The following is a 22,690-nucleotide window of genomic DNA, read 5'->3' as shown; positions in this document are numbered from 1 at the left end:
ATAGATTAAGCCCACTGAATATATCAAACACAACCAATGATAAAATAAAAGTGACGCACACCAAGGCAGAGCCTTGTGAAATGTCACAACACCTGCAATGAAGAGAAGATTCCAATAGATTACAGGGAAAGGAAAGGCATTGGACACATCAACATCCATACTGGAAGCCAGGATACAATGGACGAATGCCTTCAAAATTCAGAGGGAGGAGGTTTCCACACACAGTCGAATCATCAGCTGACGGTCAAGATATAAGAAAGACATTTTCAGATAAGCCCAGTGTCAAAAAATTTACCATGCTCATATCTATTGCCACATAACCAATCACCCAGCTTTTGGTGGCTTAGAACAATGGACATTTATTATCTCCCATTTTCTGTACGTCAGGAATCTGAGAGTGTTTAGCTAGGTGGCGCTGGCTGGTGGCTTCTCATGAGGGAGACATTACGGTGTCAGCCAAAACTGCAGTCCCCTGAGGCTGGGGCTGGAGGGCCCATTGCCGAGCTCATTCATGTGGTTGTTGGCTGGAGGTCCCAGTCGCTCACCATGGTAGGACTGCTCACTACCTGGCAACTGGCTTTCCTCAGAAGGGACGATCTCATGGTAGATGGGTTGGCGGGGGGGGGGGGGGGGGGGGGGGTGGCGGGGAGAGGAGAGAGAGGAGACAGCAAGCTAGAGAGTCAGAAGCCACAGTGTCTTTTACCCCTTCGTCCCTGAAGTGACACACCATCACTTTGGTTGAGTTCCACTGGCCACACAGACCAGTCCTGGTACGAGATGTGGGAGGACACCAGGAGGCGGGGTTTACTGAGGGTTGTCTTGGAGGCTGGCAACCATATCCTTTCTCAAGAGGCTCCTGGAGGAGATGCTCCACTAAGACAAAAGGGTAAGCCAGGCACAGAGCGAGGGAGAGGAAACGGAAAACTATCGTTGAAAGCAAGCAAGAAAACCCTCAGGATGATGGTGAAGAGAAGTCCTGAGAGAAGAGTTATACAGAAGACTTAGAGGGCAATTGGTCCAGATTGAGGAGAAGGACAAAGGGATCCAGGAAGGATGCCTCCAAGCCCTCACCCCAAAATGGAACCCATATGTTGAATAAACTTACAGAGAAGATTTTCAACTCTGTCAGAATTAGGAGACGAATTGTGGATAGTTACACAGACAAGTTAGCAAGTTGTTTTGTTTTTTTTTTGTTTTTGAAAGAGGTAATCATTAACTCCACGGAAAACAGAAGGCTCTATAAGGAAGAGGAGGCCAGCAGGGAATAGTGACTGGCTCAGCTTTAAGTAATATTTACATAGTTATAATACTGCAAACACTGACCACTGATTTGACAGAAAGGATGATAACGAGATTGAGAGAGAAGGGGGTCGGGAAATTCACTGTATGAGTAATGAGTTGGGAATTTTTTACGGCAGGAATAAATAATCCAAATAATCTGAAACAAAAATCAAGAAATGGAAATGCAAGCGTGTTATTTAGAAACAAGGAGGTAAATAAGTAGAAGAAACAGCAAAAAGAATTGAAAGCATGTGCCCTTAGGTACTGTCAGAGATGGAGAAGGAGGGAGCAGGAATATGCTGTTTTTCATTAAAAGCTTAATCCTGCCATTGACTTTCTGACCATGTACATACATTACTTGATAAAAATTAAACTAAATTAAAAATAAAAAGATTTTCCTGGCCAAACAATTCCTTCTCCCGGCTTGTACTAAAGATCAGCATATATTATCAGCCTATATTTTACTATCTGGACCTCAAACTGTGGAGAATGATATCATTTTAGAAGATAGTAATTCGAGCCCACCAGGCAGCCTCCGTCTACGTGGGGCTCCACTGCTGCCCTCCTACCCCACTGAAAAAATGCATCAGGGCTCATTAAGTCAAGCACCGCTAATTGCTTTTTGACCAACTGCCAGCTTTGTGGCAAGATACCAAAAACAGGGACAAAGACAGTTTTAGATGAGGGCCCTTTATAGCCTCTTTCCTGTGGGGGTTATAAGAAACCACGAAAAAACATTTAATTTCTGAAAGATCCAGAGGTGCATCAAATGCAGTTATTACCCTGCAGCCTTCCTGATTAGGGTCCGAGGTAAGGGCTTTGTGAGTTCTCTCACCCTAAGAAAGCACGCTCCGAAATTTGATTGCAGACCTCAGAAAACAATTTTTCTCCCTTTTTCTGTGATACGGCTCTTTGTTTACTGGATAAATGGACAGATGGATGAGCGAATGAATGAAGGTCTGCACCTCTGTAGGAGGATCACGCTCAGATATAATCTTCAGAAGCATATGACCACAGTGTCAATGCCCATTCTACATTTTGGCCCACGGTGAGGCCGAGCCCTAGCTCCCCTGTCACCTGCTCTGTCTGGTGCGGTTAGGGTTCCACAGTGTGCTCGCCTACCTCCACCAGGAGCAGAAACACCTCCTGCGCCGTGAATCTAATTATTCAAAAGGGTTCCATGTGCCAGCAGGCTAGAAACAAAACCCAGAAACTGCCACACTTCACAACCCCAAATAAAAGGGTCTTGCCAGGGAGAAAGATGGAGTGTCTGAAGTGGCACAGAGAAATTCATGTTTGGTAGCAGCCACGGGACAATGTGTCAGAGAAGAGATTGGGCTGCAGAAGGTGGGGGGAGGGGGAGGGGAGAAGCGGGAGGAAGAGGAGGAGCCATTGGGGGCTGTCGGGGAGGGGGGAGGACACACAAATGACTTTGCGGGGGATGGAACCCTCAGGGCTCCCTCCCCAGTGCAGCCATCTGCTCTGGGGCCTCAGGCACTGGGCAGGGACTGTGAAGCTTGGGACCAGCAAACAAAGCCAACAGGCCAGCTTCCCCACAAGGAAGAAGGAGAAGCGCCATTTGTCTCTCACTTTTGGGAAGTGGCCAGGCCCCATCCCTGGAGCCTCACCCGGGCTCAACGTAGCCCCTCCTGGAGCTGCAGTTAAAACCGGTGTCACAAATGAACTTATCTACGGAACGGAAACAGACTCGCAGACAGAGAGAACAGACTTGTGGTTGCCAAGGGGGAGGGGAGGGAAGGATTGGGAGTTTGGGCTTAGCAGATGCAAACTATTACATATAGCATGGAAAAACAACACGGTCCTACTGTATAGAACAGGGAACTATACTCAATAATCTGTGATGAACCAGAACGGAAAAGAATAAGAAAAAGAATGTATCTATATGTATCACAGCATCACTTTGCTCTACAGTATAAATTAACACAACATTGTATCAGTAAATCAACTACACTTCTATTAAAAAAAAAAAAAAACACAGTGTCAATGCCCACAGGTCTTCAGGGAGCATCCTCCCACAGAAAGGAGGAACAATTTATCCTCTTTGCCTCAAGGAAACTTTTGCACCACCCAGCGACAGCCTCTCTTGAGGCTCCAGCGTGCTGCCCGAGGACAGATACTAGGCTCCCGAGAGAGCTCTTCCAGACCCTTCACCAACCCCATCTGGCCGTAAAACCTCCCCTGGCAGAATGTGCATCCGCCCTCAGTGCCTCCACATCTCTCACCCCAGACAAGGCTGCCAAAAGCTGCAGCTGCCTCACTCGCAGCAAGGCCGCCCAGCGGTACAGGGGCCGCGGGGAAAAGGGAGATCCTTGCCAGTGATGCCAGAGGAGATGAAGCTACCACAGGCAGGGGAGCTGGGAGAGGCTGCTTATCCAGAGGATTTCAGAATCTGCAGCAAATCTGGGTTCCAGACACTGCGATCTTGTTTTCGTTCTTTCAGGGCTGCAGCCCAAACCCGACTGGCAGGAGGGTGGGGAGGGGAGGAAAGAGAAAAAAGAGCAGCCAAGGGATGGGGTTGGGGGCCCCATCCTGCAAGCCCTGGGGCCCAAGCTGGCAGAGGCCTGCTGGGGCGGTGAGTTCTGTGTGCTCACGCCACCCTGGGGCCAGCAAAGGAACTGCAGCCTCTTTGGAAAGAGCATTTAAATCTAGCAACTGCAGTTACCGAATTAACTCCCCGCTTTGGCCTCGTGGGGGGGTGGAGGCCCTCAGTCACCTGAAATCCCTGATCCCAAGACAGCGAGCTACGTACGTGCTCTGCCATCAGAGACAGATGCCTCTCCTCTCGGAATGAAGACCTCTCTGCCCACATCAGGCCAGCATCTCCACTTGGAGATCCTCTCCTGTGGGCTTGTGCCTCCCCCAAAGCCCTTTGAAATGTAAATATTCTATGTCCTATGAAGGGTGAGCTAACGCTGTGGCCACTAACACAGGACGAAAAGGACAAGGGGGATGTGTCCACACTCAGAGGAGTTACCTGTGGGAGAGGATGCGGTGGGACTCCTCACCCAGGTCCCCGGCTGCTGGTAACACAGAGCAGCACAGACCCCAGGCGCGGACGTGCCAGAAACAGGAGGCTGACCCAGCTCAGTGATTCTCTAACTTGGCCACGATGAAATCTGGCTCTGATCTTCCTTGACCTGAACACAGACAAAACCACTCAGACCCACTTACTGGTTCTGGCCCATTTGTGGGACCATGGCCCACCTCTCAGAAGCTGTGAAATACCCATGCCTACAAGAGACAGAGCATCAGTAATAAGTACCTGCCAAAGGGCACCAAGGTGCCGCCCCCATGTCACCCGGGTACCCCTCGACGAGACGAGGGTGTTCGTTACTCAGTGGCGCTTTTCCTCATGAGGGAAAAACTCTGGTTCCATCTGCCTGTAAAGCAGACGCTCCCAGGCCCCACGCCTGCACCAATCCTGCCCAGCGCCCCCTCTACCAGTGACACAGGATTCCTGCAATTGTGGACTGCATTGTGAGTCCACAGAGGCCCCGGTAAAGAGATGAGCTGCTTGCTGTCTGACCCAGGACAGACATTTCCCCTCCCTGATCCAAAGTTCCTGCACTTCTAAAATGAGAAGGTTGGACTTCCCTGGTGGCGCAGTGGTTAAGAATCCGCCTGCCAATGCAGGGGACACGGGTTCGAGCCCTGGTCCGGGGAGCAACTAAGCCCGTGAGCCACAACTACTGAGCCTGCACTCTAGAGCCAACGAGCCACAACTACTGAAGCCCACGCGCCTAGAGCCCGTGCTCCACAACAAGAGAAGCCAACGCAATGAGAAGCCCGTGCACCACAACAAAGAGTAGGCCCCGCTCGCCGCAACTAGAGGAAGCCCATTCGCAGCAATGAAGACCCAACACGGCCAAAAATAAATAAGTTTACAGGAAAAAAAAAATATTTAAAATGAGAAGGTTTAACTAGCGGAGGTTCTCTGCTCTAGTTGACATTAAAGTCATCTGGGGAACTTTAAAACAAATGATCTGGTCTCCATCCCAGGTCCATTATATCAGAATCGCTAAGGATGGATTGAGGGCATCTTTAGTTTTTAAAACTCCCCAGGTGATTCTGCTGTGCCACCTGGTCATGAAGCCCCGTACTAGCTGCTCTCCGAGGGCCATCTGGCTTCCCTGAGTCTATATCTGACCCTAAAGGCAGCTCTTTCTTTCCCACGAAAAGGCCTGCCCAGAGAGCAAGCTAATTAGGCAATTCAGCATGGAGGTGGGAGGGGACAGGTCACACGGCAGGAGAGCACCAGACACACGTTACCTGGCTCGACCTGGAAGGGGGAGGAAAAAGGGTCCTAGAAAAGACTGGACGGTTGTCTGAGCCTCGGAGAACTTGGAAACAATCCAGAACTCATCAACAAACACCCTGAGATTAGGGGATAAATGGAAGGGAAAAGAATTTAAAACAATTAAGGTATTCATAGTCCCTCCTCCACCTCAATCAGCCTCCAGGGGTGGCTGGAGGAAGGAAGGACCCCCCTCTCCACCAAGCTGCTCTGCATAATCCTGCTTCAGGCATTGGTCGCTGTGTGGCCTTGAGCAGAGTACTTAACCTCTCTGTGCCTTGGTTGCTTCATTCACAAATGGGGAGACTCATAATGGTGACAGGCTTCCTAGGGTTTCAGCAAGATTACATGAGTTAACATAAAGTGTCCACTACAGTGCCTGGCACACAGTAAACACTCAACAAGTGTTCAAAATTATTCACAGGGAAGATTCCCCATGGCGAAATGAATTGGGAAAACACTGGGCTGAAGATAAATAGGTTTCTTCATGAAAAGATTTCTCAAAATAATAATAACGGTATGGACCTCAAAGGTTGAGAAGATTAAATGAAATGATGGATGTGTGGAACGCTCAGTGCCCACCATGCACATGATGGGTACTGAATAAACATTACCCGTGAGTGTTATTAATACGCGTGGGGGTGGGGAGGAGGGACCTTTAAGAGAAGGAGCCGACATGCAGCGCTTCCCAGACTCGTGCTCTTTTCCTACAGAGCATCTGGCAGAATCTGTGCAATAGGAAGCACGTGCTGGGAAAAACCCCAGAGGGGGATGGCCTCGTGTTTTCCAACTATGTCGCCAAGGGGCTGAAAGAAAGGATCTCGGCCAGGGTGAGAGCTAAGGGATTTGGTTAACAGGAGAAGGATATGGATGGAAGAAAGTGCTGGGCCGGAGGGTGGGGAGAGCTGGGAACCCCCTCCTCCAGTTTTCCCACACGCATCGTGCAGGGTCGTGTCCCCATGGGAGGGGCAGGTGCCTGGGATCCAGAAGAGCTGATTCAGCATGACGTTGCCACTCTCTAGCTGGGTGACCTTGGGCAAGTCACTGGGCCTCTCTGAGCCTGGTATCTATTTACCTGGATAATGATGGAACGTGGGCTATACACTTGAGCATTTCTAAGGTCCCTTCTCGATCCAAGATTCTATGTTGATGTGCAGTTCTGCCCCAGTGGGGGAGGGCAGAGAAAAAGGAACACTGTCTAAACCATACTGTCTTCTAACCATGATCCCTGATTCTAGATTTATTAGGGGTGGTTTTCAGAGAGGTTCTGATGTCTGCTCACTCACTCAGCCACTGCATTCCCTATGGCTCGAGGAATCTCATAGAAAAATGGTGAGTGTCCAGCCAAACTCCTACCTGTCAAGGGGTGGGGAAGAGAGAGGGGATGAAAGGACCCATGTTAACCCCTTCTGTATCTAAAGAGACTGTTCCAACCCACCATGCCAAAAGGTCAGAGTTTGAAAAGAGTTCTGGTGACCATATGTCATATTTTCCAAACTAACCATCAGGACCCATGATGTCAGAAAGGGTTTTTCGTGCCACTGGTTACAAGATGCAGCCTCGGAGACGGAATGTGGAAGCTGACATCTCAGTTTTGGTAAGAGGCACGTGGTTTGTGGGTGACAAGGGACAGAACAGCTGAAAACAGGAGTATCCCAGTATCCCAGGTAACATGAGCAACATGCAGGGGACCGTCCCTTCCTCTGTACATATCTGTATGTTCTCCACCACAGGAGCGCTGCCCTTCCCACATCTATAGAGGTGACGAGCCTCCGCCTTGGCATTCCCATGGAGACAGTAAAAACCACCCTGGATGTTTGGACGGGCGTCCACCTCTCCCAGCCAGGCCCAAGCCTCCTCCCAGGGCTCTCCCGCTTTCCTCTAGGCTTAACTGCAAGACTTACTTCCACTAAACTGATTGCAGGGTCACAATTCCTCCCTCCTCCCTCATTTAATTTATTACACTGCTAAGAGACACAATGACCTACTTGGGACTTCTGTATTCACATCAGAGCCCCTGGGCTGTGAACTTCTCACCAAAAGGTTAACTCAGCAGCATCTCCCCATGCTACAGGCAGAGCACTGGCCGGGTCCTTGGTCCTGCTCCTGTTCTTAATTTCCTGCTGTCTATTGTCTCTCTGATAAGTGCTGAACGAGGGAAAGTTATTATTAAATTGCTTTAAAGATATCAAACAAGCCAGGGTGGAGGTTATCTCCTCTCCAAGCCTTCTATTTTTCTGGCTCAAGGTTTGGTTACTTAGTTACTCAGCAAACTGCGGAGGAAGGGGAGGCAGCCCCACCGGTGACAGTGCAGACTTCAATCGGCAGATGGAGGGGAAGTCGAAAGAATAGCCATCAGGACTCAAAGAGGGACCGGAACCTGAGGGTAGCCGCCAAGTGCAGGTGGCAGCAAAATCAAACAGCTCTCTCAAGGCATTCAAAGCCGGGAGAGGGAAGCCTCCCTTATCCGGATAAAATCAACAATTGTTCGAGATTACACAGTTTCTGCTGTCAAGGTCAAGGTTGTTCAGATCCCACTCACCCAGCCCTGCAGTGGAGCCAGGCGCGCCTGAGGTGGCTGGGTCAGGCCGGTACTTTTTCCAGGCTGGACTCACCCCACCTGCCTTAGGGGGAGGCGGGGGAGAGGAGGCTTCACAAGGAAAGGACAGTGAAGGGGGATTTCACCGGATCAGATCATCCGAGATAAAGAGCATCGTTGGAGGAGGTCTTGGAGAAGACATGACAGCCGGTTGACCTGAGAGCCGGACCAGGGCAATCTGAGGCTCAGTGCCCCCTCCCCTGTCCTTGGAATGTACATTCCCTCGCTAGGGACCATCTCAAAGCCTTCAAAGCAATGTGTTGTCGAGACCATCCGGACTGAATACATGACTGAACCCCCTTAAGGCCTTTCTATAAACGTCTAAGATTCTGGAGGGCGGGCGCAGAGATCTATGCATTTTGCAGCACCCAAGATCAGCCTCACGTGTGACTTTCCTGCTTCTTAAAACTGCCACCCACCAATCTTCAGTGGCTGCCTTTCTTCCGTCTCTTCTTGCCCTCCGGAGGGAGGCACTTTTGAATTTCACCTGGGAAACCCCCGAGGGTGCAACCAGGAAGCCTACTAATTGCCCCAGCTAGCTGCCTTGAAGGGAGATGGTCAGGGGCAGTCTGCTTTTGCTGGTAGTACTTATATAAAACTAAGAAAAAAGCATTGTTCCATCAGGGTTACCCTGAGGGTTGGGAGGGGAGGGGAAGGGGGACATTGAGAGCCACTGGCTCATTTCTTGTATAGGTTAGAAGACCCATTCTTTTTCAAAAAACAACACAGGAGTTTGGCACCAACAGCTCAAGACCTTTGAAAAGATAACATGGCTCCCGGGAAAGGAATCTGAAACTGGAATAGGCATTTCCTGGATCTTCCTTTTCTTCCTCTTTTCCTGGAAACCAGTTGGGTCATTCATTTTTGTTGTTTTTTAAAAAAAATTTTTTTAATGTATTTATTTTTTGTTTATTTATTTTTGGCTGCATTGGGTCTTCGTTGCTGGGCGTGGGCTTTCTCTAGTTGAGGTGAGCGGGGGCTACTCTTCTTTGCAGTGCGTGGGCTTCTCGTTGTGGTGGCTTCTCTTGTTGCGGAGCACGGGTTCTAGGCCCACAGGCTTCAGTAGTTGTGGCACGCGGGCTCAGTCGTTGTGGCTCACGGGCTCTAGAGCGCAGGCTCAGCAGTTGTGGCGCACAGGCTTAGTTGCTCCGCGGCATGTGGGACCTTCCCAGACCGGGGCTCGAACCCGTGTCCCCTGCATTGACAGGAGGATTCTTAACCACTGTGCCACCAGGGAAGCCCTGGGTCAATGGTTTTAAACTAGAAGTTGCAACAGGTGCTATTGCAGCAGCTCTGCCCTCCCCCGACCCCCCCCACCCCGAGCATGCAGGGTTCTCTTGAGCTCAATTCCACTCTGTCTCCTGGTACTACGACCACCCCTCCCTCTTCCAGCTGGTGGTGAGCAGGGGCAGCCCTATTCTGTCAAGCTACCCGGATAACAATTCAAGCCCCATTAGGACTGACATCTCAGAAAAAGACACATCCAGTGATAACCCTTGATTTCCACCCTCGTGGTGGGTACCCCAAGACACAGCTTGGCCCAGATAGAAACTTGCAGTTGATTGCTACCTTACCTGGTGGTTCCAACTTCCCAGATCACTCACCCATCTCTAGGGCTCACCCGTACCTGCTAACCAGCCTCTGGGCTATAACTTTCACTGGTGAATTGCAAATCAGATAAATAGCACAGTCAAAGCCAGCTCAGCCCACAAAGAAAAACTAGTTGGCGTTTGCTTTCTGTTTTCCCATCTTCTAATACTGTACTCAGGATGGTGAGTGTGTGGCTGTGCATGTGTGTGTGTGTGTGTGTGTGTGTACTTGGAGGAGGGTGAGGAAGGAGAGGCTGCAGGACCAATTATGACATTAAACTTGGAACAGAAGCTGAATCATCACAGTCAAAAAATAAATAGCTCTACTTGTATGGGACACAACACCTACTTCATGCACGTTTGTATGCATTTGCTCCCTCACAGCAGGGAAGAGGAGGGGCTGTGCCGAGTCCGAGCAGCAGGTGCCCACGCTCAAGGTTAAGGTAGGGGACTGGCTGCATCTCCAAGCTGTGGAAAGCTGGGAGAGCTGGGATGAGACGCTCCCTTGCTGGGCCTCTGACTGCTCCCGCACCTGAATTTTGGAACCCGAGTGCGGGCTCACACCTGGTGCGGAGGGGCGTTGGTCACTGCAAGGAGAAGGGCCTTTCCCGGACCCGTTTTCTCCTGCTCCTTCCCCTGGCCCTGCGCCACGGGACGACCCACTGATTAGCAAACCTGCCTGCATGCAGAGATGGCAGAGGTCGAGTCTGGGTCGCCGGGCGCCACTCCAGCTGCCTGGAATAGGCTGGGTGAAACAGAACAGACTGTGAAACCGGACGAAAGACAGTGCGTGTCCCTGCCACGGGTCTTGGGGAGGTCGAAATCGCTCGACACTTCGCGCCCCGCGCGCGCGTCCCCCTCTATCCCGGGCGCCGCGACCTCCGCCCGGAGCCCCCCGCAGGATTCGCCGCGCGGCCCACCCCTGTCCGCCCACAGGACCTGGAGGGCGGGGCGAGCTGCCGTGACGTAATGGGGGGGCGTGGGGAAATGAGCCGAGGGGCCCGAGCTCGACACGGCCAGTCCAGGCGGCGCAGCCACCCGCACGCGCGCGCGCTCCGTCCACCGCGCCCGGAGCCTCAGTCCGCGGCTCGGCGCCCGGGATCTGTGGGCCCAGCGGGCTCTCGGCGGTGCGACCCGCGAGCCGAGCGGGCAGCTCTGGACGCCGAGCGCCGGCCAAGCGGCTGCGCGCCCGGCTGGGTTGCGGACGGCCGCTGGGTGCCGGCGAGCCGAGCTGGCGGATTGCAGCGGAAAAGCAAAGGTGAGCTGTGTGGGTGTGTGTCTGTGTGTGTGTGTCTGTGTATGAGAGAGAGAGACAGAGACAAGCACTTGGGCACCTGGGTGCATCTGCGCTGCATGGGGGTGCGCGCGTCGATGTGCCCGAGTGTAGGTCCCGGTGCGTGGTTCTCCACCCTCGTGTTTTTGGGGGTGATTTTGGTGGGAATGAACGACAGCGGGTGTCCCGGCGTGAGTGGGGCGCCGTGGGTCGTGTGTGCTGGAACGGACGTGTCCGCACGGCTGCATGCTGGTGTGCGTGGCGTGCGCCCTTGTGCGGTCCTGGTCCCCCAGCCGAGTGTCCAGGTGGCAGCTTCGACGGCGACAGTTTCTCTCCCATCCGCCCGCAAAAGAGCCCGGACGCGAGGAGAGCGAGGCCGGGGTTGGGGGGGACACCGCCGGGGCTCCTGCGGGCGCGCACCCGGGATCCGAGCCTGTGAGTGGGAGGCGGCGGAGCAGAAAAGGGGTTTGTTTCTCCCTTGTTCCTTCTCGCCGGGCCTGGGACACGGACCCCGAGCGGTGTAGGGTCTGCTCCCCAGCGCCGGGCGGAGAGAACAGGATGCCTCGGTTTGGAGAGGCCGAATCTCTGACCGGCCTGCGCCTGCGAGCCGCCGGCCAAATCCCCAAGCGGCTATCGCCCGCATCCAGCTGTCCCTGAGGCCCCGGCCCCCTCTGCCTTCAGAGACGAAGGTGCTGGCAGGACAGTCTTTAATCTCCTCCTCCTGGAAACAGCAGGGAATCCTTCAGGAAACCCTTGGGTCTGATGGCCAGCGAGGTGGATGGCGCAGAGGAGGATTTTCTGTGCCTGCCTGGAGAGCCAGCTGGGCGGTCCGGAGTCTCACCTCGCCCCACTGCCCTTCGAACAGCGCTGCCTCGGCTTTTCCCAGGCGCACCAGCACCCTGGTGGCCCGCACCTGGCTACTGAGTCTCCCCCCACCTGTGGGGCTCACGCTCCAGCCGCCCGGAGACCCACTGGGGTTTAGGAGGCCCGAGGGAAGTGGGGTGGGGCCTGAATGCAGGGAAAGATGCTGGGGAGAAGGGAAAAACTGAAGCTGAGCAGGACTTAGGACCACCCCGGATGCGTGGTCCCCATCCCAACATTCTTAGGCTGGGAACCACAGCCCCTCCGGGAGGGGAGGGGATGCTCTAGACCATTCTCACCCTCCTCTCCAACAGAGCTGGAGTCAGTCTCAGGAAACCAACAACCAGGCATTTCCAGTATCTAACAATTCTTAGGCTGGAAAAAATAAAGCAGAAAAACCAAACTTCCTGGTACATTTAACCACAATCCAGCAACTAATGATGCCTGGCACTGGACTCCACTTTCAATGAGACGCAAATGAAGCAAAGTCGCTCAGAGACCTTAGGCAGCTGACTTCGTTGTTGATGCAGTAAGATTCACTGTGATTCAAACTCATTTCTCCTTTGGAGGAGGCTTCTCACTCCGGACTGGTTCCCCAGCTTACCATCTCTGCCACCTTCACCAATCTCTGAACTCTGTCTGTTGCTACCTCTCTCAAAAGTGGAGAATGCTGCTTCTCAGCCTACTTTCAAAACAAACAAACAAACAATGACCCTATGCAGTTCCATCCCATTGTGTGAGACTCTAGCCGAAAAGGCGGAGGAGTCAGGGCTGGAGGTCAGCATTCAACCAACCCACCCTCACCTGCCTGCATCATCACCCCTATCCCCAAAGCCCTACACAGGGCTTCTGCAGCCCAGAGGTCTTCAGTTTTACCCAGACATAGGAGTGTGACCTTGCACATCACATAGCTGGGACCCTGAAAATGCTAGTGATTAATGTATGCTCCAATGCAGGCACCTTAAATAAGATTCTGGGTCAGAAGAATTCAAGTAACTAACAAAACAGATAGAAATGATACTGGAAACGACCTGTGTTAACCCAGGGATGCCAAAGATGGTTTCTTCACAGCTTCTGTTTTTAACAGCTGCCAGTTTATGCTTTTTACCCAGGGCAGACATTGAATCCTGGGTCCCCAAAGCACTCTGCAGAAAGATCAGCCACTAAGCCCAGGCCAGTTGTGTAGTCGGGAGATCAGCACAGAAAGGATAAGCAATGCGCCTGGCAGTGCAGAATGAACCAGAGGCAAAGGTGGGCAAGCATCCGGAGGCATCTGTTGCTGGCGAAGCCCCCTGTAGCTCATCAGCAGTCTCTCCAAGCAGAAAGGAGCTATCTCCAGTCTGCACTCAGGCACCAGGAAAAGCGCCCTGCTCAGAGGAAATGTGTCCCCCAAGTGAACTATTCCCGCTAAGAGCTCAGCACATCACCCCTTTTCCAGCCTCCGTCTTCCCAGAATGACCTCTTACCTGCCCTCCTGGCTTCATGCTTCATGTATTCAAGACCCAGCTCAAACATTCCTCATGTGAAGCCTCCTCTGAATCCCCCAGCAGAGAAAGGCATTCTTAAATCCTTTGTTCATCTCTCCATGCAGTTCACACCCTGTAAGAGTTGGCATCCTTCCCGTCTCCCCTCCTAAGTTGTCACCTCCATATCTTGTTCATTCCTGTATCCCTGGTATCCAGAACAAAGAAGCCACCCCAGTGATGTTTTCTGAACGACCATAGATAAATCATTTAATTATGTGATGAGCTATTGTTCTATATCTTAGGCCAAGCCAATAGTGTTACAATTATTTTTTCGGCATGGAGGTAAAACAGGAGTCAGCTGCGTCAAACCCAAGCCCAGTTATCAGCCACTAGTTTTCCAATCCACTGAGCAGCAGCTGTGATGCTGTGAAAAGTGCAGAAGACTTGGGTGTCCTGTGTTCATATCCCAGCTCCACCCATGATGTACAAGGGAATGGGACCGAGTTCCTTAAACTCTCTAAGCCTCAGTTTCCTCATCTGTAAAATGGGGATCATTATCCCCACCTCATCGGATGGTTGGGAAGGTCAAGGGGACAGCGGATGTGAACGAGCGACATCCGTGTTTGGAATTCACTTCTGTGAATGAGCCTTCCTCCCTCACACAGGCTCCTGTTTTTATGCTTAATCAGGGGATCACAGGCAAATTCTCTGGGGTGTGAAAAGATAAGCATCCTGCCGAGGGACTTGGGAGAGGACTCTCCGAGGCATGAGGAGTTCAGGCATGGAGTAATAAGAAACAAAAACGGAAGAAACAAAAATCAACTACAGCATACATCTGAAAAACAAAAGCAAGCCAGATCTTTACTTTTAATATTTAAGACTATAAATTGGTTCATCGTGTAGGCAGCTTTCAATAAATTAGAAATAAGTAAAATGGTAGATGAAAAAGGGAGAAAGGATAAAATGTTTTAGAGTTCTGGTGATGAAGCCAGCACAGTGCTGGGCATTTTCACCTCCACTGCATCACTTCACCTTCATGACACCTGCACTGTAACAAACGAGAGCCAGAGTGGTTAAGTGCCTGGCACGGGGTCACGTGGGCTCCCTGGGTGAACCCTAGGGTTTTTTCACCTCTAAAGTCTGGGATTTTTCCACGATGGGATTTTCAGAATGGAAAGACTCCAAAGCAGTCGACAAGCCAACATAGATTTCCTCAAGGGGAAAAGGCCAGGAATGCCGGCGTCAGACTCCTCTGAGGTCAGACCTCCCCAAGCTCTGCCTTTTTACAGTTCGGACCAGTTAGCTTCTTCGGAATCGCTGTGTTGCAGCCACCGCCAACTCCCACGTGTGCATCACCGAAGGTGACAAGATAAACTCTGGTGACTTAACTCAACCCCCCCCGCTCCCCCAGTGGAAAAACACCTCAAAAAGGCTGCACGCTGATGAGAATGGGCCGGTAGGCTCACGCTGATGTGAAGATAACACACTTTCCAAGTGAAGAGCATCTGAGAGGGCAAACCAGAAACACGGAAGGCTGGTGAGAACTTAAGTAGCCTCTGATTGATGAATCAATTTTCCTTTTTTCCTTGCAGATGTCACAGCGGATCCTCTGCGTCCAGGACCCATGAAGGTGAGAATAAGATCTTTGGCCGGCTGGAACTAGCCTAAGCTGTCAGGCAGCCATGGATCTGGCATACGAACTACTCAACGGGACCCAACCTTGGCTTTCCTCTCCGTTCGACCTCAATGGCTCCGTGGCTACAGCCAACATTTCAAACCAAACAGAGCCGTACTATGACCTGGCCAGCAATGCAGTCCTCACCGTCATCTATTTTGCGGTCTGCATTGTGGGGCTGTGTGGCAACACACTTGTCATTTACGTCATCCTCCGCCACGCCAAGATGAAGACCGTCACTAACATTTACATCCTCAACCTGGCCGTCGCAGATGAGCTCTTCATGCTGGGTCTGCCCTTCCTGGCCCTGCAGGTGGCTCTGGTCCACTGGCCCTTTGGCAAGGCCATCTGCCGCGTGGTCATGACTGTGGATGGCGTTAACCAGTTCACCAGCATCTTCTGCCTGACAGTCATGAGCGTTGACCGGTACCTGGCCGTGGTCCACCCCATCAAGTCGGCCAAGTGGAGGCGACCCCGGACAGCCAAGATGATCAACGTGGCCGTGTGGGGGGCCTCTCTGCTGGTCATCTTGCCTATCATGATATATGCCGGCCTTCGGAGCAACCAACGGGGGAGGAGCAGCTGCACCATCAACTGGCCAGGCGAGTCTGGGGCGTGGTACACAGGCTTCATCATCTACGCCTTCATCTTGGGGTTCCTGGTGCCTCTTACCATCATCTGTCTCTGCTACCTGTTCATTATCATCAAGGTGAAGTCCTCTGGGATCCGAGTGGGTTCCTCCAAGAGGAAAAAGTCTGAGAAGAAGGTCACCCGGATGGTGTCCATTGTGGTGGCTGTCTTCATTTTCTGCTGGCTCCCCTTCTACATCTTCAACGTCTCTTCGGTATCTGTGGCCATCAGTCCCACCCCAGCCCTTAAGGGCATGTTTGACTTTGTTGTGGTCCTCACCTATGCTAACAGCTGTGCCAACCCTATCCTGTATGCCTTCTTGTCTGACAACTTCAAGAAGAGCTTCCAGAACGTCCTCTGCTTGGTCAAGGTGAGCGGCACAGACGACGGGGAACGAAGTGACAGCAAGCAGGACAGATCCCGGCTGAATGAGACCACGGAGACCCAGAGGACCCTCCTCAATGGGGACCTCCAGACCAGTATCTGAACGGCCTGAAAACTCCATCCATCAAACGCCAAGCTCTGCCAACCGGCCCTGTGCTCCCCATCCCCGCCCCCCTTTGCCTCCCTCACCCATCACCTGGCTTCTAGAATACAGAATGGCTCAGCATGAGTCCACTTCAGAGAATGGCGCTTGAGTGAATGATAATGTATTAAGTTGATTACCTCCCCCTTAAAGTGAACATTTAAATGCAGGCAGACAATTCAGAGTCTTGGCGAGGTGGTCTTTGGAGACGCTGAAGTTCAACAAAAAGAAAAAACCCTATCTGTGTGTCTGTGTGTTTAAAACCCTATATGTAATCTTGTGGTCTTACATTTATACTTGCCTGTTCCTATCTAGTCCCTGTATAGTCATGACCTACATTTCCTGAGTTCATGTACACAAGTAGAAAGTTCAAACGTGCATAGTATAGGTGGACGTTTATTTCAATATGGTACCCGCAGGAATGGACTTACCATGAAGCCAATAAAGTTTAAGCTTCAGGGATCTGTCTTGCTTTGGCAGTATGTTCACATGGCCATATGTTTTTGTAAAAAAAAAAAAAAAAAAAGTAAAAGTAAGATAGTTTTGTATTCTTTTCCTTAAAGAGGTCGTAAATTGTATAAGCTTCCAGCCTCACAAAACCTCCCTCCACCCCTGGGTATTTACTTCATTAACTTCAGGCAAGTTAGATCGAAGTAAAAAGGGAGAGGGAGAAGGTATTTGAGGAGCCAGAACATAAATTCATGTGTTCTGTCTTCTTAGATATAATCAAAGAATTATTCATCTCCCCAAAAGGACTTAAAATGGTTGTGGTCATCGATTATTGTATTTATCAAGACGAGGCCTGCTTTGTTATAAGATTGCATTTTTTTTCTTCTCAAATTGCTTTAATTTTTCTTAGGGAGCTGTGGAGGGGAGTGGGGTTGGGTGGAAATCACTAACATGAAAGGCAAAAAATAGACCATCATTCTTGTAGGGAAACAGTTTCATTCTCCCCACTGTGAAAATAAATAAGAATGAAGCAAAATTACACCTTTATGAGAAACCATGAAACAGTTGTTTTTTTTTAAAATGCCAGACATGGCTTTCCAATGAAAGGAAATGGAAATGGAATTCAACAACCCCTTAAAGCAGCTTTTTAAGAACTGGATACAAAGCTGGGCACTAAGAAGATCACAGGGCATGAGAAAGACCTGAGGACGTTGCTCCTAAAACATCAGCGTGTGCATCAGCCAATAAATATGCAGCAGGGGGCTTCCCTGGTGCCGCAGCGGTTGAGAGCCCGCCTGCCGATGCAGGGGACGCGGGTTCGTGCCCCGGTCCGGGAAGATCCCACATGCCGCAGAGCGGCTGGGCCCGTGAGCCGTGGCCGCTGAGCCTGCGCGTCCGGAGCCTGTGCTCCGCAATGGGAGAGGCCACAACAGTGAGAGGCCCACATACCACACACACACACAAAATATATATATATATATATATATATGCAGCATGTAGGGGTGTGTAGGTGGGAGCCCCATCCCTCATAGGTATGGCCATGCCACCTTGCTCACTCACAAAAGACACAATAAACATCGACCTTTAATCCACGGATTCTCTGGGCTAATCCTCAAGCACTGTTACAGACAGGCACTTCACACCATCAGTGACATTTTTCTGTCCCTGAAATTGTAGATGGGCTTGTATACAAGCAGTAAGAAAAGAGATGATGCCCATTTCATCGGCTGATCACAATTTCCAGAGTACAAAGAAATACACGCTCAGGTGTTTGCAAGGATGCCACCGTCTCTAGGTTTGTATGAAAGCCTCACTCTTGGTGTCTCATGTGTCAATTATACCATATTTAGGAGGCAGCTTGCCTCTTCTGGCTCCCTAAGCAAGGACTGCCTGACAGAATGACTAAGAGCTCCACCTGTGGTTACGGAGCTCCTTTTCTTCTCTCTGCCTATGTAATTCATGCCATCTCATTCCCAAAAGCACTGTGGCCCAGAAAAATCTGTTCAATAAATGATGATAGATAAATCCATGCAAAAATAAAAAGAGGTACACAAAACGCATGCCGTAGGGACTTCCCTGGCGGTCCAGTGGTTAAGACTCCACGCTTCCACTGCAGGCGGCGTAGGTTCAATCCCTGGTCGAGGAACTAAGTTGCCACATGCCAAAAAAAAAAAAAATGCATTCAGTAAAATCCCACAGGGTTACCAAAGGAAAGGTCAACTGCAAGGTCAGCTCAGGACCTCTTAGCAGCCACAACTAATGGAGAGTAACTCCCACTCCTCCTCCTCCCTTCTCCTCTTTCATAAAATCAAGCAAAGGGTTTCCCTGGTGGCGCAGTGGTTGGGAGCCCGCCTGCCGATGCAGGGGACACGGGTTCGCGCCCCGGTCCGGGAGGATCCCGCGTGCCGCGGGGCGGCTGGGCCCGTGGGCCGTGGCCGCTGGGCCTGCGCATCCGGAGCCTGTGCTCTGTGGCAGGAGAGGCCACAGCAGTGAGAGGCCCGTGTACCACAAAAAAAAAAAAAAAAAAAAAAAGGGGATACACATTTTCATTTAAATGTTAACACCATTTTAGTTCCAAAATTTAATCCTAGCCTCCACTCAACATGTAATTATGAAGACAGATCTGCTGGATGCCACGAGAGAATAAAAAGTGATGTACTCCATTGATTTTAGGATATCTGAGCATTTGGGTTATGCAAACTACTATTTACCTTCCATTCGCATGGGTGGTGAAGAGCTGATTACACCTAAGCGGATGTAGTGAGAAAGGTATCAGGAGAGATGATAGGACATTGGGGCCTGTGTGGAATGATGTTAGCTTGTGTTTCAGTAACACAGAGAGCTGAGTAATATTGGACATGGGGTTGGAACTTTGGTGAGGTTCATGCCATAGCTTGGGACAGTCTAAGAGGACACGAGGACAAGGACACTGGAGGATAGAAGGACGCTGCATTTCTTTCTTTTGCTTGTTTTTATGAAGAAGAAAAGAGGAGAAGTCACGCTTCATTAGTTGTGACTGCTAGGAAGTTCTGAGTTGAACTTGTAGCTGATCTTGAGTAATGATGTGTGATTTTGCTGCATGCATTTAAAAATTTTTTAATTGAAATATAGTTAATTTACAAAGTCCTATTAATTTCTGCCATACAGCAAAGTGATTCAGTTATATATATTATTTTTTATATTCTTTTCCATTATGGTTTTTCATAGGATATTGAATAAGTTCTATGTGCTATACACTAGAACCTTGTTGTTTATCCATCCTATATAGAATAGTTTATTGCATGCATTTTTGTGTAACAACTTTCCCTACAGTGTCATCTTATAATTGTACCTCTTTTTGTTTTTGCATAAACTTATTTATTTCTCATAAATGGTAGGCAGAGAAGAAAATGTAGGCTGGTGGCTGGAACTTCAGAGCTGGCAGTGAGCTGGAGTCTGCTTACACAAATTCATCTTCTCCTCCAAGACAGAATACAGGTATTGAAGCTTTCGGCCCCAGCTGCCCTAAGTAGGAGCCTTGTGCTGGAAAAGTGTACAGCCTGGTCATTGACAAAGGTAGCAAGTAGGTGGCTGTCAAGATAGATGTTCATAATCAGCCCCAGATGTAGCTGTCCAATCAAGACCGTCGAGTTACAATGAAAGACAGAAACGAACTTTGGCCTTGTTGAAGAAAGGTGGAAGAGAACCTTCAAAAGTTTCCTTATATGATGCAGAAGGTCTGATGAGTGTTTCTGAAACATGCATCACCACAAAAAATATCACAAAATTTAGCGGACCAAGCATTGGGGCTTATAAGTAATAACTTATAATCAGCCACTTGTCTAATCCATATTTTTTGCCAGATTCAAAAACACCAAATTTCCTATCAAACGTTCTAGCAAAGCAAACCTTCACCTAAGTAGTTGTTTTGCTTCTAATATGTGAATTTCTGGGAACATTCTCATAGGCAGAGCCTCTAATTTTTTTTTCTTTTTTTTCTAGCAGCTCATCTAGAAAGTAGGCACCAGGGACTGTATTCTGCTTACAGCTAAGAAGGTTTTATAGCAGTTACCCAAGGCAGACCATCAGGGCTGAGAATAACAGCTCAAGGCCAAGCTTTCACACCTGCCACTCCCACCACCAACTGCAGTGACTGCCCACCCTTTCCTTTAACTTGGCAGTGAGTGAACACAGGCTGGGCACCTAGTTTCCTCGTTTAGACGTGTCAGGTTGTAGGTATCTGGACTCGGCTTAAAAACAGAGCTAAATATTAACCAAGACTTAACCAAGTTGAATAGAACACATTATCGGTTCTCCTAAGGTCGCAAGTGAGTATAGTATCATTACGTGAAACGCTGTAGCCTGATCACTGGGCTCCATGAACATCTGCTCCCCTAGGACAAAGATGCTCAGCGTGAGAAAGCTGATGACGCAGAGGCTCAAGTTCAGGTGGGCAGAGAGGGAGTTTTCATGGAGAAGGAGAGGCTTTACTTTTTTCATCTCTCTCCTTTCCTGGCATCACTGAAGGGCCAGACTCGGGGGAGGAAAAGACCTCTTTGCCAGGATATGTGTCTGGTCCGGAGAGGGGGCTTATTTGTGACCCTGATCCCATAAGGACCGGAAGCAGAAAAGGAATGCACTGGTTAGAGATACAATTGCCCCGTCCTTTTCGAAAAGGCTGTCGAGGAATGGGATGCAAGGCCCACTTAAAAAGAAATCTGAAATGGCTTCCCAGGGCTTTACCGACTCCAGTCATTCAGTGATGGGGCCTCCAATCCCTTAAGCAGTAGAGAAGGCCCCTTATCAGTGGCAGTCACCGAAGAGAGAAAGCGGGGTGCGCTGTGAGCTACCAGATCAGGCTACTGTAGCCTGGACACAGAGGACACAGTGGTCCCAGGTCCTTACAAAGAATAGATTACAAGGGAGCCAGTACGGGGCCCCTGGGAAAAGACTGCTAGTCTCAAAAGAAGAAGAGCCACCATTAGCAGGACTACCTGTAGCCGCCCTACATACCACAAAGGAGCAGCAATACCCCCTCTCGGACCGTGTGTCCTGCACCCCCAACCTGGCCGATGGCTGCGTATCAGTTCCTTTGAGGCTCCTCATCCTCCAGGCCAGGGAACACAGTCATTCCTGAGAGAGCTGGTATTTTTTCTCACGGATACTGTTTTTTAACAAGAACCCCAAATGCTTCTCAAATAACAAAACGAAGGCTTAGCTGTTTTCTTAACAACAACCAGAATTCCACTACTCCGGAGAAATGGACTGTCTTCCAAGGCTCTCAGGTTCAGCTCAGCTGGTACCTTCACTGCCCTGGGTGCGCTCGGACACACACAGGTGACGCAACGGAGCGCATGCACACACACGTGATGCACATACACGTGAAGGACACGTTCACATGTGTGCACATGACATGCGTGCACACACACAGGAGGTGGACGTGTAACACACACTCACGTGCACACACAACGCACCTTCTCTATCTCTAGGGCAAGAGCTCCAATGCAGAGATTCTCCAAGGCTTTCAACCGAGGAAAAGAACTAGAATCTGACTAACTCCTTTGAAGTCTAAGGATACTGCGTCATTATTTTCTGGTCGGGGAGAGGGACATTGTGCCTGCAGATATTTCTCACCTGGAGGATTCCGCGCCAGGTCACACACTGCACACCTAGCCCCAGCCAGCTGTCCCTGCAATAACACCTCAAAATGTAAAAAAAAAAAAAAGGGTTGGCAAAAGGGTTGGCAAAAGGGTTATCATCCCCACTAGTCGACCAACCTAAAGCGCACGTCCCGCTCACAGCAATAATTTTGTACAAGAAAAACAAGACAACTTCTTTGCAGAAAAGTCACTCCAAATAATTTTAAAATTGATTCTCATCGAGGACAGTGTTTCATAGGCCTTCCCCACCTGCCGCCACGCTTCCTAATGCAAACCTTAGGTTGAACGTTTTGGGGGAAGCCGAGATGCTCGGCCACCGAGAAAACGAATCGCGGTCCTTCTCAGCCGTGAACACACGTCCACAAAAGAGTGTCTTCAAGATAAAAGCAGTCCTCCCTTCATCCGCCCATCCCACCCCAGTCCATTTCCATGGCTCGGGATGCCTCCATCAGCTCGTCTCGTGCATTTTAAGTAGCAGCCAGTATGTGATGGCAAAGAATGTCTTCTTACAATTCTTACAAGCTTTTTCGATGAACACGAGTCTCCAGGGTTCATTCTCAAGATTATCTAAAGTTAGCTTAGTCCCAGCTGCACTGCCAACTTGAGAGTCTAGACACTTGTGGAGCAAAGGCTCAGACTGGATGAAGACCCACTTTGGCTCCCACTTGAACGCTTGTCTGCAGATTAAAACAGTCTCCTACATTCCAATAGTACCCAGAGCAATCAAAGTTCATGAAAAAGAGAATGGAGACATCGAATTTCTGACTAAAGGAGATAATATTAAAGCTGATGATAGAGGTTCCTACAAAGAAGGCGAGGACAGGCTCGAAAAGAAGGACGTGGTGGGGAGAGCCACAGAGCTTTTACCATATGTTGGTACTGTCACC

General features: G+C 50.2%; 2 protein-coding genes across 12 annotated transcripts in view; one reads left to right on the top strand and one right to left on the bottom strand.

Annotated features, from left to right (window-relative positions):
- SLC39A11 (solute carrier family 39 member 11) overlaps positions 1-22,690 on the bottom strand; it is a 316,340-nt gene that overhangs the window by 278,749 nt on the left and 14,901 nt on the right. Inside the window, exon 2 of one of the 11 annotated variants that reach the window (XM_067020587.1) lies at positions 4,277-4,439. The exons of the other annotated variants lie outside the window; for them this stretch is intronic. The gene's annotated coding sequence lies outside the window, so the exon portion shown is untranslated. The remainder of the gene's footprint in view (positions 1-4,276; positions 4,440-22,690) is intronic. 11 annotated transcript variants of the gene reach the window in all.
- On the top strand, positions 10,199-16,675 carry SSTR2 (somatostatin receptor 2). Its single transcript, XM_059049016.2, has 2 exons — positions 10,199-11,042; positions 14,977-16,675. The coding sequence occupies exon 2, from the start codon at positions 15,067-15,069 to the stop codon at positions 16,174-16,176; it is 1,110 nt and encodes a 369-aa protein (XP_058904999.1). The 5' UTR covers positions 10,199-11,042; positions 14,977-15,066; the 3' UTR covers positions 16,177-16,675.

This window comes from Kogia breviceps, chromosome 19 (assembly GCF_026419965.1).
Source record: "Kogia breviceps isolate mKogBre1 chromosome 19, mKogBre1 haplotype 1, whole genome shotgun sequence".
NCBI lineage: Eukaryota > Metazoa > Chordata > Mammalia > Artiodactyla > Physeteridae > Kogia > Kogia breviceps.
The sequence above is the reverse complement of the archived record's forward strand: the minus strand, read 5'-3'. Positions and strand labels throughout refer to the sequence as shown.